Below are 16,052 nucleotides of genomic sequence, written 5' to 3'. Positions count from 1 at the left end.
ATAGCTATTTCAAAATTGTGTAAGTAGACCAACTTGCAGACTTTTCACACTTTTTTTTGCTCAATTATTAAAGCTGGTCCCAAAGATTATTACTTTCTCCTGTTTCCCCCCTCCCTCACATGCTGTCATGTAATATTCCATGTGTTGAAAACCTACTGTATTGTATAAAAAATGTAAATAGAAATCAAAATTAAATGAGAGAAACAAGAAATATCTATCATTTTATTTATGTTCAGTAACTCACATCAATTTCGGTCAGAGTTCCTGCCAGATATCTGCGGGCTTGACTGTTAATCTCTGCAATCTGGGTTTCAGTCAGAGGCTCATAATTTATTTGACCACGTTTAGCCTACAACAAAATTCAGTAATAAAAAAAAAAAAAATTATACAATGTCAGAAACAGAGGATCTCTATAGCAAGTGTTCTCTGTGGACAGCAGGATTAAAATCCCTTTAAGTAATGTAATCTGACAAAGTCCAGAGTAGGTTAAAAACTCCAATAACTATGAACCACCTTTAAAAGTTTTTGAGACTCACCACGTTTGCCACTTCTCACACTGCATCATTGCATAGAGCCTCCTCAGTTCCTAAATATCTCATTTAAAAGACAACTCCTCAAGATGATGGCAAAGTTTGTGAGGACTTGAATCTTGCTGTCCACAAAGAACATTATATTACATTAGAGATTTTTATTCCGCCATTGCCTTGCAGTTCAAGGCGGATTACAAAAGAATTACAAAAAACGTATTACATGATGAAGATGTCTGGTTTCTAGAGGAGATAAGGAGTAGATCAGGTTGCTTTGGGGAATCAGGAAGGTATTGGGAAGTGGGAAGGAGCTAGCGGTATTAAGTCGTTTGCAGGAATTTCTTGAAGAGTAGAGTCTTTATTTCTTTTCTGAATGTTTTGTAGTCTGTAGTCTGCTATGATTAAGTAGTTTGGTTTTCTTCAAGGATAATCAGGATTGCAAGTTCTCTCAAATGGAAAACTCTTTCTAAAGAGACAAAACAAAAAAGAAAAATCGAAGGTACTAACAAAAAGCAACTAAACTGTTTTTGGTAGCAACAAGCCTTTTCTAGTATTTTGCTACTTTTTTAAACAAAGGCAGAATGCAAATTAAAGAAACTAAGCCTGAGGAGATATAATTGGATTCTAAATTTCAAAAAGATTTTGCAGGACAGAATGACCTCACTTGCTGTCACATCTGGGATCTTTTTCCAAATAATAATGAGCTGTGAAAGTATGGTGGCTGATCTCAAGAAGGCTATTGACTCAGAGTTCTAGTGGCCTCCAGGGGTAGGAATGAACCCTACTCATTCCTGCCCCATGTACTGCTCCAATGGAAAAGGTTGATGAGACTGTTGTGGGAGGTCCAGGCAGGGGACCACTAGACCACCACAGCTTCCTAAGGTGGACCTGAGGATGGCCTACTGTGTTGGGTGGAGGAGGGGTCAGAGGCAACTGTGTTGCTTGTTTGTATTAAACTATTGTATGTGCCTGTATCCATTTTATGATTGTATTTTGTAAAATGCCTAGGAATAGGCAGGTAAGACATTTTATAAATAAATATATAAATAAATACTTTTATAGTTTTTACCAAACCCAAGTAGCTAATTTTGGTTGCAGATTCAGTTTCAACAGAAAAAAGAATTCTGGATTTGGTTGGCCTGTATGATAATATCTTCTGAGGAGGGTATGGGTTCAATTGAAACCAGTTGAACTGAGCCCTCTTTTTCAGAAAACTTCATAATCCAACTCCCAGGAATATTCTGACTGACCCAGAGAAGTCTGTATCTGGCTAGCAGGCAAGGCCTCAGTGAAGATAGTTCTTAATTAAGGGTATCTATCCTTTGAAAAAGATTGATACCTCAGGGAAGCTTCTTCCTTCCAATGTAGTCAGGACATTGACTGAGGCCCATCAGGACCCCAGCCTCAATAAAACACCACTGAGCAATGCATGTGTCTTCTGGATTAGATATATGACTCTTTGTGCTAACAGTGATATAGTTGAAGCCAAAGCACTTAATCAAAAAGGGTATTAGGTGAGCCTCATTGATCTTCCTCTCCAGTTTCTCTTTGAGAACTGCCCATACCCAGTTTAAAAAAGACACAGAAGGTGAGATCAATGATACTTGAGAAGTATCATTGGCCTCAGGCTCTGGGATACCCCTTTCATCATCAAGAAGGCAGCATGATCCTCCATTTAAGGGTACCTGAATGATACTGCAGCCACCAGTATCTTGGTGCTCTCATTGCACTCTGAAGGGGGGGGGGGGTTACCACTGCTTGATGCATATTAGTAACCTTTGATCAGAAATGATCCTCAGTATCTGGTATAGCCCCTGGAAGTTTTTTGAATAAAACCTCTAATTAGAAGAACTAAGAGATCCTTTTATCAAGCCGCGCTAGTGGGGTTAGCGCGTTGGACATTTCATCACGCGCTAACCCCCGCGGCTGGCTAAAAAACTAACGCCTGCTCAATGCAGGCATTAGCGGCTAGCGGTTTAACGTGCGGTATTACGCGTGTTAAACCCCCTACCGTAGCTTGATAAAAGGACCCCCTAAGAGAGTCTTTTTCTCTGTTCTTCATGGTCACAAAGCCATTTCTTTGTCATCTGATGAAACAGATTATATTAAGAGGGTTCATGATCAGGCATCAGACAAACACCAATTGTAAGTACCAGCATCCATATAGCCTACATTTTTTAAGTCATCTGGGGCTTTTCCTCATATTGCTGAAAAGATAGCTGCAGCAAAATTTTACTATTTGATTTTAACAAACACTAAAAAACAGGTGGCTGTAGGTAAACATGGAAAAGGAAGAAAACTTCAAAAACGGTTGAAAACCTAAGTGTGCTAGGAAGATGGGGGCCCAAACAAGTGACAAAAATTCAAGTTATAAAATGCAAGCATGGAGAAAAAAATAATTTTACCAGCTGCTCAGAAAAATGAGGACTGCAGAGGCTCCAAGCAAAATGCAGTACAAGAAGTGATGTACATTCATGGTGGAAAAAAAGCTTTTAGAAATTCTTCTAAGCCAGGATATTTTGGATAATATTATTTACTTCTGAGAACTTGCAATCCTGCTTTTAGGAAAAATTTTCATATAAACTAGGGAAATTGTAATAAGTAGTACCCTAGTTGTGAGCTATTTAGATAAGAAGTTATTGAGATAATTCACAAGATTATGAAAGATATATTTTAAGAAAGAGGCAACGTTTAACAAAGCATGCATAAAGTATCTGATTTATTTTCAGAACAAAAATATTTTCAACATTTATGGTCAGGGTGCCATATAATTAATAGCTACAAGTTGAAATTAGCAGTACAAAGCTATATGATAAGTGGAATCAGAATAAGACAGAATGATTAGACATCAAGATAGGCAAAGTTTGCTAAGATTTCAGCTTAGAACATAAAGCAGAAATAATAATAATAATAATTTATTCTTATATACCGCCAAAGCCATGGTAGTTTGAGGCAGTTTACAACAAGAAGAGCTGGACAATCAGTGAAAAATAATTACAGTAACATCGTCAAGTACAAGTGGAGAGGGCAGATACAAGTTGAGTGGGAGTAAGTCAGAGTGATAGACACAGAGTAGAGGCGTTGCGTAAATGTAGGAAGCGTACGTGGTAAGGCATTAAGAGTTCTTGGTTACAAATCGGTTGAACAGGTTTGTTTTAACTAGTTTTCTAAAGTTAAGATAGGATGAGGCATGCTTAATGATGTTACCCAGCCAACCGTTCTGTTGGCCTGCCTGGAAGGCAAGAGTTCTGCCCAGATATCTCTTGAATCGGCAGGCCTTTTATGTTGGGTGGCTAAACATGTGTACCCTGCGAATAGGCCTGGAGGAACAGTCCAAGTTGAAGTGGGAAACCAGATAAATGGGGGCCAAACCTTGAATGGATTTGAAACATAGACAGGCAAATTTGAACAGTACTCCTGCTTTCAGGGGCATCTTGGACAGCTGAAGGAGACTTGTTTCAAAGAATGGGGCCAAAGGTAAAAATGCACAAAAATGTAGCTTCCTTAGCATGGAATCATGATTGGGAATGACAAGAGTAGAATGATCTATAGCAAAGAGAGAGGAAATGTTGACAAGAGTGAGACATTTAATACATTTGTTGTTGTTATCTTGGTTATTCTTTTTGCTTTATGATCTTTTGAATCAGAGTCGTTAAGATGCTGAAGAAGAAGCTGGAAGGGAACCTCTATGACGAGAACACAAAAGAAGCCAAAAAGATGTCATAGGGCAGAGATATCCACAGCAAAACTCAGGATCATCCAAAACAATCTTTTATTGGTAACAGTAATTGTAGACTCGACAGAGTTTCGGCCAAAAAAGCCTTTGTCAAGAGTCCAATATGTAATGGTCCTCTTTAGAGAATTACACCATGATTGTTACCCACGGGTAGCCACGGGTAACCTGCAGAAATGGGGAGGAAAAAAATCCTGGTTGCTGCGGGTACAGGGAGAAGGCCATTCACCACCCATGGAGCAGTGAATGGCCTTGTCCCTGCAGTTAAATATTTTGTGCGTGTTGCCTCGCTTATCACCCCTCATAATTGCACAGTCCAGCAGCCCCCCTCTCTCCTTCCTCCCTCTTTCCTGATTGCCGCGATCCGGGCATCTCCCTCCCTCCCTTCCCCTCACCTTCATTGGCGATTTTCATTTTCTGTTTCCGAGCGTCACGAGCCTTTTCACAAGTCATGTGCGGCTGCCTGAAACTTCTCTTCTGATGCAACCGAAAACAGGAAGTTGTATCGGAGAAGTTTCAGGGCAGCTGCACGTGACTTAAGAAAAGGCTTGGGCTGCTCGGAGACAGAAGGTGAGAGGAAGGAGAGAGGGAGATGCCCGGACTGCAGCAATTGTAGGGGGATGCTGGACAGAGCAATCGTGAGGGGTGATAAATGAGGCAACGCATGCATGGAAGTGGGTAGGATAGAGAGAGGGGAACAAGCTGTAAGGAAGTGGAGAGAGAGGAAGAGGGGAGGGAGGAGCAGATGCTGCATGTTAGTGGGTAGGAGAGAGAGGGGAGAAGACCCTGAAGGAAAGTGGGGAGGAGAGAGAATGAAACAGACACCGAAGGGAAGTGGGGAGGAGAGAGAGAGGGGAGCACATACTGAAGGGAAGGAGAGAATAAAGAAAAAAGAGCACATGCTGGATTGGGGAGACAGATACCAGATCTGAGGGGAAGAAAGGAAGAGAAAGATGCTAAAAACCACCTGGAGGAGGAAGGGAAGAAGATGGAAGGGAAGAAGACAGAGATGCCAGACTATAGGGGGAGCGGATGAAAGAAGATGGGTGCCAGACCAGTGGGGGGGGGGGGGGAGAAGGGAGAGATGGAAGGGAGAGGTGGACAGTTTCTGATCGATGCATAGAAACAGAGCAGATGCCATATGAAAGAGGCAGAGAGAAGCCAGACAGTGGATGGAAGGAATAGAATGACGAGAAGATGAGGAAATATCACGGAATAACCCAAAAAGAAACTCAACGAATACAACTAATTCAAAATACAGCGATTAAACTCATCTATAAAAATAAAAATATGACCATGTTAACCCCTTGTTTCGAGAATCCCATCGGTTACCAGTTTCTCATAGAACAACTTACAAAATTCTTCTCTTAGCCTTTAAGATCAAGACTTCTCATCAGCCAGCCTTTCTTGATAAATATCTTATTCCACATACTCCATCCAGGGCCCTTAGGTCCACTAACCAGAATCTACTAACAGTCCTATACTAGAAATACGATTTTCTCTGTTGTCGCACCTTCCCTTTGGAATGCAATGCCATCAAACCTTCGATCTGAAAATTCCTTAAATAAGTTTAAGACATTTCTTAAGACATTCCTTTTCAAAGATGCTTATCAAAACTCCAACTGAATCCCCAAACAAATATGGGAAAATAAAAATGCTTCCAGGAAGCGATACCCCATCCTTTCCTTCTGTTTTACCCTCCCCCTCTCCCATTTAATTTTTTATTTACACAATGTAACTTACAAATCTTCTCCTTCCCTCTCTTCCCTTTTGTTTCACATCCTTCGCAATCCTTTGTCCTGACCTGACCCTACTTTCAAAAAGATTTTATTTTCTTCTATATTTAGATTCAACTTTTATTTTAAAAAAAATTATTTTCTATTTTTTATCTTCTTAATATTGTAATACTAATAAACTTGAAACTTGAAAGCAGAAACCAGACAACAAAGGTAGAAAAAAATTTATATTTATTTATTTATTTATTTAATTTAATTTTTTTTTGCTTTAGGATAAAGTAGTATTGTAGTTGTGTTGAAAAGCTGTGCCAACTGAAGATCTCTTCCTCTAGTTTGGCAGCCAGAACTTTGATTTATAACATGACAATTGTACTGAATACTGTTTCTTTTTATACTTTAATAAAATAAGTTCAGTATAAAACTATTTGAGGCTTGTGCAGATCAGATTAGATGGTTTGTGGAGATGGGGACTGAGCTTGCGGGGAAGGTACAGGGACCGAGCTCGTGGGGACAGGGCAGGGACGGGGACTGACCTCGCAGAGATAGGGACAAATTTTTTCCCCATGTCATTCTCTAGTCCTCTTATATACCAAATGATCAAAGAGTTGAAAATGTTGAGCAGAATAAAAATACTTGAAAGAGAAATTGCTACAGACACAAACCTATGCATAGGCTGACAACCTGGGTGTGAAGAGTTTTGCAGCCAGCTGTCTAGGTTCAACTCTCCTCAAGCTGGTAGTTTGAACTGTTGAGAACACAGGGCTTTTGCTCTCGGTTTTCAGTGCTGAGATAGGAATCACTCTCTGCTTGCAAGTGGAAGCCTATTTTGCTGTCAGTTGCCTTTGCTCGTGCTTTCCCTCCTCTCTCTGGGTTCAGGGCTCTCATTTTACCTACAGCTAAAGGTCTAGTTAGGGTTTTGACTGACTGAGCCTTGATCAGCCTGTTGCCTTTGCTAATGTTTTCCCCCGTGGTATTATCAGATGAAGCTACTTCCACCCCACCCCAATCTGTGCTTTCTTCTTACCAGGGATAGTTGGCTTTGGAATTACCTAATATTTCACAGGCTTCTCCCCTAAGGACAAATAAGCTCTGTGCTTAATCTGTGTAGTAGTGCTACTGGGCTTTCTTGTACTGACAGGGCTTGGCTTAGCCTGCAGCTTAGCTATTTTACTGTCTGTGGGCTTTTCCCTGTCACAGTACCTAAATGGAAACTGCTTTGGCTATAAGCAGTGTAAATACAAAATAACCAGGATGTCAAAAATAGTCAATGCTCCAGGGAGGAAAAAAGGGCTCAGAGTAGCCCAAAGGCCAAAAGACGAAAAGTTGACAAAAATGAACTAAAGTCAGGTAATATACTGGAACAAGAAATTATGAAGAAAATAGAGAAAAATAAGTACGGGAAGGCACGATGTGCTAAAGAGAAACCTGAAAGCACAGCTCTGCTAAAAATAAAGAACTGATGGTCCCGCAAGCCAATGTCAGGCGGGAAGGCACTGGTATGCATGCAGTATGGGCACTGCCTAAAGATTTAAAGTCACAGTGCACTTGATAATGTCCAAACTGAGTTCCGTGGTTGATATCACCCATATGTGAGAATATTATACCTGCTTTTCCTCTGAAAAAACTAGATTTATTTCTTACCAAAAGGTCATGTAAGAAGAGCTCCTGTCTTAAAAAGTTAATTTCTTTTTCCAGATTCTTCATAGTCAGCTAAAAGGAAAACCAAAGAGAGAGAAATGTGAGCCATGCTTGAAAAGTAAAAAAGCAGTTATAATTTCTCCCTTGATTCTTATAACAGAATGACCCATCTAGATGTAATATCATGAATACTTTTGCCAGGATGTCCAAGTGCCGATAATTAAAACCGTCTTTCTGTACATTTAACGAGGTGTTCCAGCCTCTGTATGTTCAGAGAACAAGATGGGCATGGTGGAGGCATGTTATGGGAAGGCTTTGGGCAATCACAAGGATGATTAGAAGTGGACATCTTGCAGCGATAATCAAACATTTTGCTAGATATCCTGGACAGAACTCATACATTTCGAACTAGACCTGGTTTAGAAGGGTCTACAGTAAGTGCCACAAAGGTGCCCAAACTGACCAGAAAACCACTTCATGCATCAATGTAAGATACCCCCATACTCCCCCGGTGCTCATGGACCCCCTCACACCCACAAAGATCAGAATACAAACATACAAACCAGTCTCCAGAACATCAGCACCTAGTATAGGAAAACCTACTAGAGCTGCACACACAGGTGTCTTATGTAGCCTGGTGGGTAGGCTAGTGAACCATAGAGAGGAGTAGCAAGACCCATAAGCCACTCTAACCACTACATTCATGGTGGAAAATGTGAACCCCCAAAATCCTACTTTACCGCTTGGATCCTTATTGGCTATATATGCGGTATATAAAGTTTTTCTAATAAATATTAGTGGGTTTTGGGGGTGTTTTGGGGGGCTCACCAAGGATACCAGATATTTATCTGGTATCCTTTATGTGAAGTTCACAGCAGTGGCCTTTAAGGTGCCCTACAGCTTTGTTACCATATCTGGATGGCCAGTCCATTACAGGACTGGTCCCTTCCAAGTCCAAATGGTCTTGTTCTAGGTGTTTGGGACTTGGATGAAATTTTGGTCAAAAATATGGTATAAAGATAGATGTCCTGGCAATCTGGACATCCCAATGGCCTGGATGTCCAGATGGAGGATTAAAAATATATATTTATATTTCTAGACGTATGGTGGTTTGCCTTTCAAAAAGGAGAAATTAGGTTCTTACCTGCTAATTTTCTTTCAGTTAGCTTGTAGACTGGTATAGTCCTTATGAATGGATAATATGCCTCACTGCTACCAGCAGGTGGAGACTGAGATCAAACTTGTATATCAGTATAACATGCCCCTCTTGCTACTCCAGTTTGCCGAATAGCAGAACCCAGGAAATTTTCTTAACTAAAAAACAGTAAATGATACTCCAAACAGGAATGTAAGAAAACAACAAACATCTTTAAGCAACTGTTGAAACATGTATAGAACTTGATCATGGAAGTAAAACATCCCCACAGCTCACCAGCTAAGCTAACCGAGACATCGCCGCTATTCTTAATTCTCCCCGGCCCTAGAAAAACACTAGAACCTGCAGAAAAATTCAAAATCTGCACGCGAGCAAAAACCCGCAAACACCGCACAAAGAGACAGGGTGGGTGGGGGACTATACCAGTCTACAAGCTAACAGAAAGAAATTAGCAGGTAAGAACCTAATTTCTCCTTCTGTATCGCCTGGTAGACTGGTATAGTCCTTACGAATGGGACAAACCAAAGCAGTACCCATCAAAGCAGTACCCCCTCCCCCTAAACAAAATAGTAAAAGCTGCTGAAATAAATATAATAAATGGTTTGACACTGAACTTTTAAAAATGAAACAAGCAGTAAGACGATTGGAAAGGATCTAGAAAAAAACGGGAAAATTGTCAGACCGGAACAACTGAAGATCCAATATAAAAATCTACAAACAATTAATAAATAAAAGAAAAACGTAAAGTTTTTTACTCATCCAAAATTGACTAGCTCGAAAGGAATCAGTACAAAAAAACTGTTCAACCTAGTTATGAGCTTATTTGACACCACACGCTTCACTCAATCCATGCATAATATTAAGCTACCTTCTGCAAATGATCTAGCACAGCACTTTGATTCAAAAATTAAAAACCTAAGAAATAACTGTTCGACAAATGATATACATGAACATCAAATAGTTAACATACAAAGAAATAATTTGGAACTCCCGTCAAGATTTAGAATAATGGAATAATTATATCAAATTATATAACAAATACACTAAATCATACTGCGTTTTGGACTCCTGTCCCCAGAAATTATGAAAGCAGCCCCATTAGGCTTTATACTAACTTTGCTGAATTATTTGACCAATAATTTAAAAAATGGAAAATTCCTTACTAATAATGGCCACATCATAATAACCCCAATTCCAAAAAATCGTAAAGAATCACTAGCATTAGTAACCAACTATAGACCAGTAGCATCCATTCCATTTTTTGTAAAAATCATGGAAGGATTGATACATACCCAATTGATGGAATATCTTGATCAGTTCGCTCTTTTGCATGAAACTCAGTCTGGTTTCAGACCTCTATTTAGCTGAGACAGTAATCGTGGCCATCTCTGTCACTTGGAGTAATCCATCTGGCATTCCGCAGGGGTCCCCATTGCGTTTCAATGTTTACATGTCATCACTAGGTGCGCAGTTGTACTAACTAGGGATAAAATTTTATAGTTATGCAGATGACTTCACGATCATTATCCCATTCACTACCTCTCTCTCCGAAGTCAATCCTATGGCAACAGAAGTACTAAATGTGATGGAACAATGGATGACTGAATTTAGACTGAAGCTAAACTCAGAAAAAACAAAATTCTTCATAGTCTCGCCACACCCACTTGATACTAAAACATGGCTGCGCATCAACAAACTTAGTCACCCTATTCAATCTACTATGAAGGTATTGGGAGTAATACTAGATCAGGGCCTAACCATGAAAAACCAGTTGGACTCTTTGGTCAGAAAGGGTTTTTTTACTCTCTGGAAGCTTTGGTCTTTCAAGAGCCAAGCCATAAGACAAAAGGGACCCGGATCGAACATTGGAATGGGACCCTGAGTTAGAAGGTCATCCAAGAGAGGCAGAGGAATAGGATATGCTACCAGATGCCTCACCAGATCTGCGTACTACGGTCATCGAGGCCAATCCAGAGCCAACAGAACCACGAGGTGAATTATGCGGAGAAGAACTCTGCCCACTAATGGCCACAGAGGGAACATATACAACAGCCCTTCCGCTGGCCATGGTTGAACCAGAGCATCCAGGCCCTCGGCCTGACTATCTCTGCGATGACTGAAGAAGCAGGGTGTTTTGGCGTTGACACTTGTGGCCATCAGGTCCATGAGGAGTTGACCCCAAGACTGCACTATCAACTGAAAGGCCATGGGACTTAGACACTACTCTCTGAGATTTAGCACGTGATGACTTAGGAAGTCTGCCGAACATTCTCCACTCCAGCTATGTAGGATGCTGAGATCTCTTGAAGGTGCAACTTCGCACAGACCATGAGCAGAGTCATCTCCTGCGCCACTGAAGTGCTCTTGGTGCCCCCCTGATGATTGACATAGGCCACTGCCGTGGCATTGTCCGACAGAACCCTGACTGACTTGACCATCAGAAAGGACTGGAAGGCTAGCAATGCCAGACGGATGGCTCTAGTCTCCAAAACACTGATCAACCAAGAAGCCTCCTCTGTGGACCAGGTGCCATGAGCAGAGTGACCTAGACACTGAGCCCCCCAATCAAGAAGAGTGGCATCCGTGAGCAGCACCGTCCACTGTGAATGATCCAGACTCACCCCTTGTACAAGATGGGGGTCTGAAGCCACCAGCGAAGACTGCCCTGAGCTAAGCCCGGAAGCGGAACAGTGTGATCCAGACTGTGCCTCTGAGGCGACCACCTCTGATGAAGAGCATACTGAAGAGGACACATGTGGGCCTGCGACCACCTTACTACATCAAGGGAGGCCGCCATCGACCCTAAGACTTGGAGGAAATTCTGCACCCGAGGACACCAGGATGCCATAAGCAGGCGAATTTGAGATTGCAATTTGCTCATCCGAGCCTCCGTAAGGAAGACCTTCCCTAAAGAGGTGTCGAACAGGACCCCAAGATATTCCAGGCACTAAGATGGAGACAACTGGCTCTTTGCAAGGTTGACTACCCATCCCAGCGACTGCAAAAACTCTACCATCCAAGCCGGGACCTGAGTGCTCTCCTGGAACAACTTGGCTCGAATCAACCAGTTGTCCAGAAAAGGATGAACAAGAATGCCCTCTTTGCGCAAACCTGCCATTATGATCACCATCATCTTGGTGAATGTTCGCAGAGCCATGGCCAGACCAAAGGGAAGTGCACAGAACTGATAGTGTTGCCCCAAGATCGCAAAGCACAGGAAGAGATGATGGGAGGTCCGAATAGGAATGTGTAAGTAGGCCTCAGTCAGATCAAGAGAGGACAGAAACTCCCCCGGCTGAACTGCCAGAATCACAGACCGCAGAGTTTCCATGCGGAAGGATGGCACATGAAGAGCCCTGTTGATTTCCTTCAAATCCAGGATGGGTTGAAAGATCCCTTCTTTCTTTGGCACCACAAAGTAAATCGAGTACCAACCTGTTCCCCACTCCAGCAAGGGAACTGGAACCACTGCATGAGGATCCAACAATATTTGAAGGGTATGGCAAAAGGCCTGCTGCTTCCATGCCACCTGCGAGGGAGAAGTGAGAAAACGGTCTGGCAAGGACCGGGCAAACTCCAGAGCATAGCCAACCCAGATCACTTCCAGAACCCACTGATCTGACATGATGTCTGCCTACTATGGATAAAAGTCTCTCAACCAGGTGCCCACCGGAACCAGGACGGACGGCAGCAAGGAGTCATTGTGCAGGACGGGTGGCAGGGGTGTTACCTGCACCATGGCAGGCCCCACGAAAGGACTGCATGCACTGGAAAAACCTGCCTCTTGAGAGGTCAAGGACTGAAAAGAAGCAGCCCCTCGACTGGAGCGGAAACGGTAGAAATCACACCCACGAGCAGCACCACCTCAAGCCAGCAGCCCAGGCCTATCCTCAGGCAAACGAGGCACTTTAGAATAAGTGAGAGTCTGAACCAACTATGATACATAAATCCTTTAAAAGGAAACTTTGTCAACTTAGCTTTGGACACCGAATCCGCCGACCAAGCACAAAGCCACAAGGTACGACTTCCACTCCTAAGGCCAGACGCTTGAGGTCATACATAGCATCCGAGAGATAAGAAGCACCCAATTCAATTGTGGCAACTGCTTTCCTTAGCAAGTCCCAATTCTCAGATTTATCATCAAGTACATGCTGGACCCAACGAAAACACGCCCGAGCCACCAGCCCGCCACACACAGCCGCCTGGACCGACAGAGCTGTCACATCAAAAGTCCAACTTACGCTCTTCCGGGACTCCAACTTACGCTCTTCCGGGTCCTTCAAGGCCGCACCACCCTCAACAGGCATGGTATGCCACTTAGATATGGTCGAGACCACTGCATCCACTACAGGTGACTTCAGAGTATCCCTATCTCCTTCCGGAATGGGATACAGGCAGGCCATGGAGCGCACAAAGCGAAAAGGGGCTTCTGGCACCTGCCACTGTGCGAGCATGATGTCCTGAATATCCTGATGCATAGGAAAAGAGCAGGAAGCAGAGCGAATCCCCTTAAGCAAGGGGTCCACCATATGTGGGGGCTCCAACACGGGGTCCTCAAAGTACAAAACCGAGGAGACCTGAAGGATTAACTCATGGAGCTCTTCCTGCTGAAAAATGCGCACCACAGCCACATCTTCGCCGGCTGGGTGGTACTCGAACCCCTCGCCAGCGGAATCCGGCCCCCCAAGAGGATCCTGGAATTCTCCCCAAGGGTCCAGGTCCTCATCAATCACCTCGTGCTCCTCTGGGAAAAAATCCTCATCTCAAGAGACCCTTGGGTGTTTGGATGAGAGAGGAGTGGAAACCACCGCTGTGTGGGGCCGCACTGGGAAAGATGTTGAGGGTAACCCCCCCCCACCCCACCCCCCCGAAACCCCCGGAGTGGACACAGAACCTCCCGCTGCCAGCATATAAGCTTTACAAAGTGCTAATATAAATTCAGGGGGAAAGACCCCTGGCAGCCCCAAGGGACTCCCTGCCCCAGCAGGGGACCCTGACATACCTTGCCCCTGTATTTCCAGAACAGGGGGAAGGTCACCTGAGGTAACTGAAATGAATGAGGAGGTTCCCACGATCGGAGCTCCTGTGGCCTGTCGTGTCTGAAAAGCCTGGGACTTTCCTGACGGTGAGGCCGAGGAACCGACCGACGCGTAAAGGGAATCCCCAGCTGAACCAGCAGGAAGGGAATCCTGTGCTCCCTGACTGGTGGTGGCTGGGGAACTCCCTGCGTGGGCGTTGGGGGAAGTCTGGGCTTTCCCACGATGCAAAGCCGAACCGCGACACACATGTGGCAGGGTGCCCTGGCTGCCAGCATCCGCTGCCGACGAGGCTTCCCCACCGCTCCAGCCTGCACAACACTTGCACAGGCCGGTCACAAGTACCTCGAACCTGGAGCACAAGGAGTACTTTTCTCTTTAAAAGAGCTCATTGTGCTGAAAACGGGATCCGGAAGGTTCGCCCCCCACATTTCGCCCCCAGCAATTCGCCCCTCACATTTCGCCCCCCACATTTCGCCCCCAGACACATTTCGCCCCCGCACATTTCGCCCCCCGGATGTTTCGCCCCCACACATTTCGCCCCCGCACATTTCGCCCCTGAGTGTCAGACTATTCCTCTCGCAGGCGATTTCTTTGCCGACACGACGGCGCTCTCGATGAGGGAGAGGACGGTGGGGGCGGCCCGCCCGGAACTTGCGTGCGGGTCCGCCCGCCTTAGAGCGCTGCGCCTTCTTGCCGATCGGCTTTCTGCCCTCGGCGTTTTTTAAACTTGTTGCCGGCTCTCCCCGCGTGGAGCTGGTGCAGGAGGGGGGGTGCGGCTTGCAAGGAGTCGGGGCGTCGGCCGCGCCGGCTTTCAGGGCCGCCGACTCCCTCCTCCCTGGCCGCAGGTTGCTTTGCCGTTCGGGGTCGGCTAATCGTTGGGGGGGGGGCGGCACCTCTGCCCAGGCCGTGGGCCGCGTGTGAGCCAGCGGCTCGCGGCACCGAACAACTCTCTTCCTGGCAACTATATGAGCGGGGCGGGTCGCCCCACACGTGCGGGCTGGTCCGCCTGCCCGGGAGCGTCGGATCGGATTCCTGCCCTTAGCCGGTAGTCTTCCCTCCTCTCATACCGCGGGCTGCGTTGGAGCCAGCGGCCCGCGGCGCAAAAACGCACCGTACCGGCGCTCCCCTCCTCCCGGCCGGGCCGCTTGGGGGCTCCTTCTCCCCCTCCGGCACCAATGGCCGACCGCACCAGACCGGCGCTTCCTTCCTCCCAGGCCGCGAGCCGCGTAGGAGCCAGCGGCCCGCGGCAAAAAACGCATTAGACCGGCGCTCCCTTCCTCCCAGGCCGCGAGCCGCGTTAGGGCCAGCAGCTCGCGGCGCAGAACGCGCGTGCCGGCGCTCCCCCTGTAGCGGCTGGTGGCGCCGACCGCAGCGGACCGGCGCTCCCCTACTGCCGGGCCGCGTTGGGGTTGTCTGCTCGCGGTGGCGTTCGGGGTCGGCTGGTCGTTGGGGGGGGCCGCGCCTCTGCGCGGGCCGCGTTTGGGCTGGCGGCTCGTGGCGCCGAGCGACTCTCTTCGCACTGGGGGGCGGCGCCGGCGTTCGGGGGCGCATCAGCATACTCCCTGACTCCTTAAAAAAAAAAACCGCTACAAATTCAAAGTGCACAGCTGGCGGCCCTGCAGCTCCGGACTTCCCCACACCTGCTCTCTCCCCCCCCCCCCGATCACTATTATTTTAAATGTTATGGCAGCCACGGCGCTGTATCCATCGGAGGAGACTTCTAACCTCGGCCTGCCCCGGAACTCTTCCTGCAACAGCAACTTCATGGCCGAGGTTAGAAGTCTCCTCCGATGGATACAGCGCCGTGGCTGCCATAACATTTAAAATAATAGTGATCGGGGGGAGGGGGGGGGAGAGAGCAGGTGTGGGGAAGTCCGGAGCTGCAGGGCCGACATTAGAGGCAGTGAGAACAGCCAGCTGTGCACTTTGAATTTGTAGCCTGCCGTCGTGTCGGCAAAGAAATCGCCTGCGAGAGGAATAGTCTGACACTCAGGGGCGAAATGTGCGGGGGCGAAATGTGTGGGGGCGAAACATCCGGGGGGCGAAATGTGCGGGGGCGAAATGTGTGGGGGCGAAACATCCGGGGGGCGAAATGTGCGGGGGCGAAATGTGAGGGGCGAATTGCTGGGGGCGAAATGTGGGGGGCGAAACTTCCGTGAACCGCTGAAAACCGCCCTAGCTGTAAAGAAAGTGCCGGTTAGTTGAGAAAAAACACAGAAAAAA

At 45.9% G+C, this 16,052-nt stretch overlaps 1 protein-coding gene across 7 annotated transcripts in view; it reads right to left on the bottom strand.

Moving 5' to 3' along the window:
• Nucleotides 1-16,052, bottom strand: part of KIF9 (kinesin family member 9) — a 252,267-nt gene that overhangs the window by 111,963 nt on the left and 124,252 nt on the right. For all 7 annotated transcript variants that reach the window (XM_033931868.1, XM_033931865.1, XM_033931864.1 and 4 more), the window contains 2 exons: nucleotides 7,638-7,706; nucleotides 245-349 (listed from right to left, as the gene is read on the bottom strand). In XM_033931868.1, the coding sequence (XP_033787759.1) occupies nucleotides 245-349; nucleotides 7,638-7,706 (174 nt within the window). The remainder of the gene's footprint in view (nucleotides 1-244; nucleotides 350-7,637; nucleotides 7,707-16,052) is intronic.

This window comes from Geotrypetes seraphini, chromosome 2 (assembly GCF_902459505.1).
Source record: "Geotrypetes seraphini chromosome 2, aGeoSer1.1, whole genome shotgun sequence".
NCBI lineage: Eukaryota > Metazoa > Chordata > Amphibia > Gymnophiona > Dermophiidae > Geotrypetes > Geotrypetes seraphini.
This window is presented reverse-complemented; position numbering and strand designations above follow the sequence as displayed.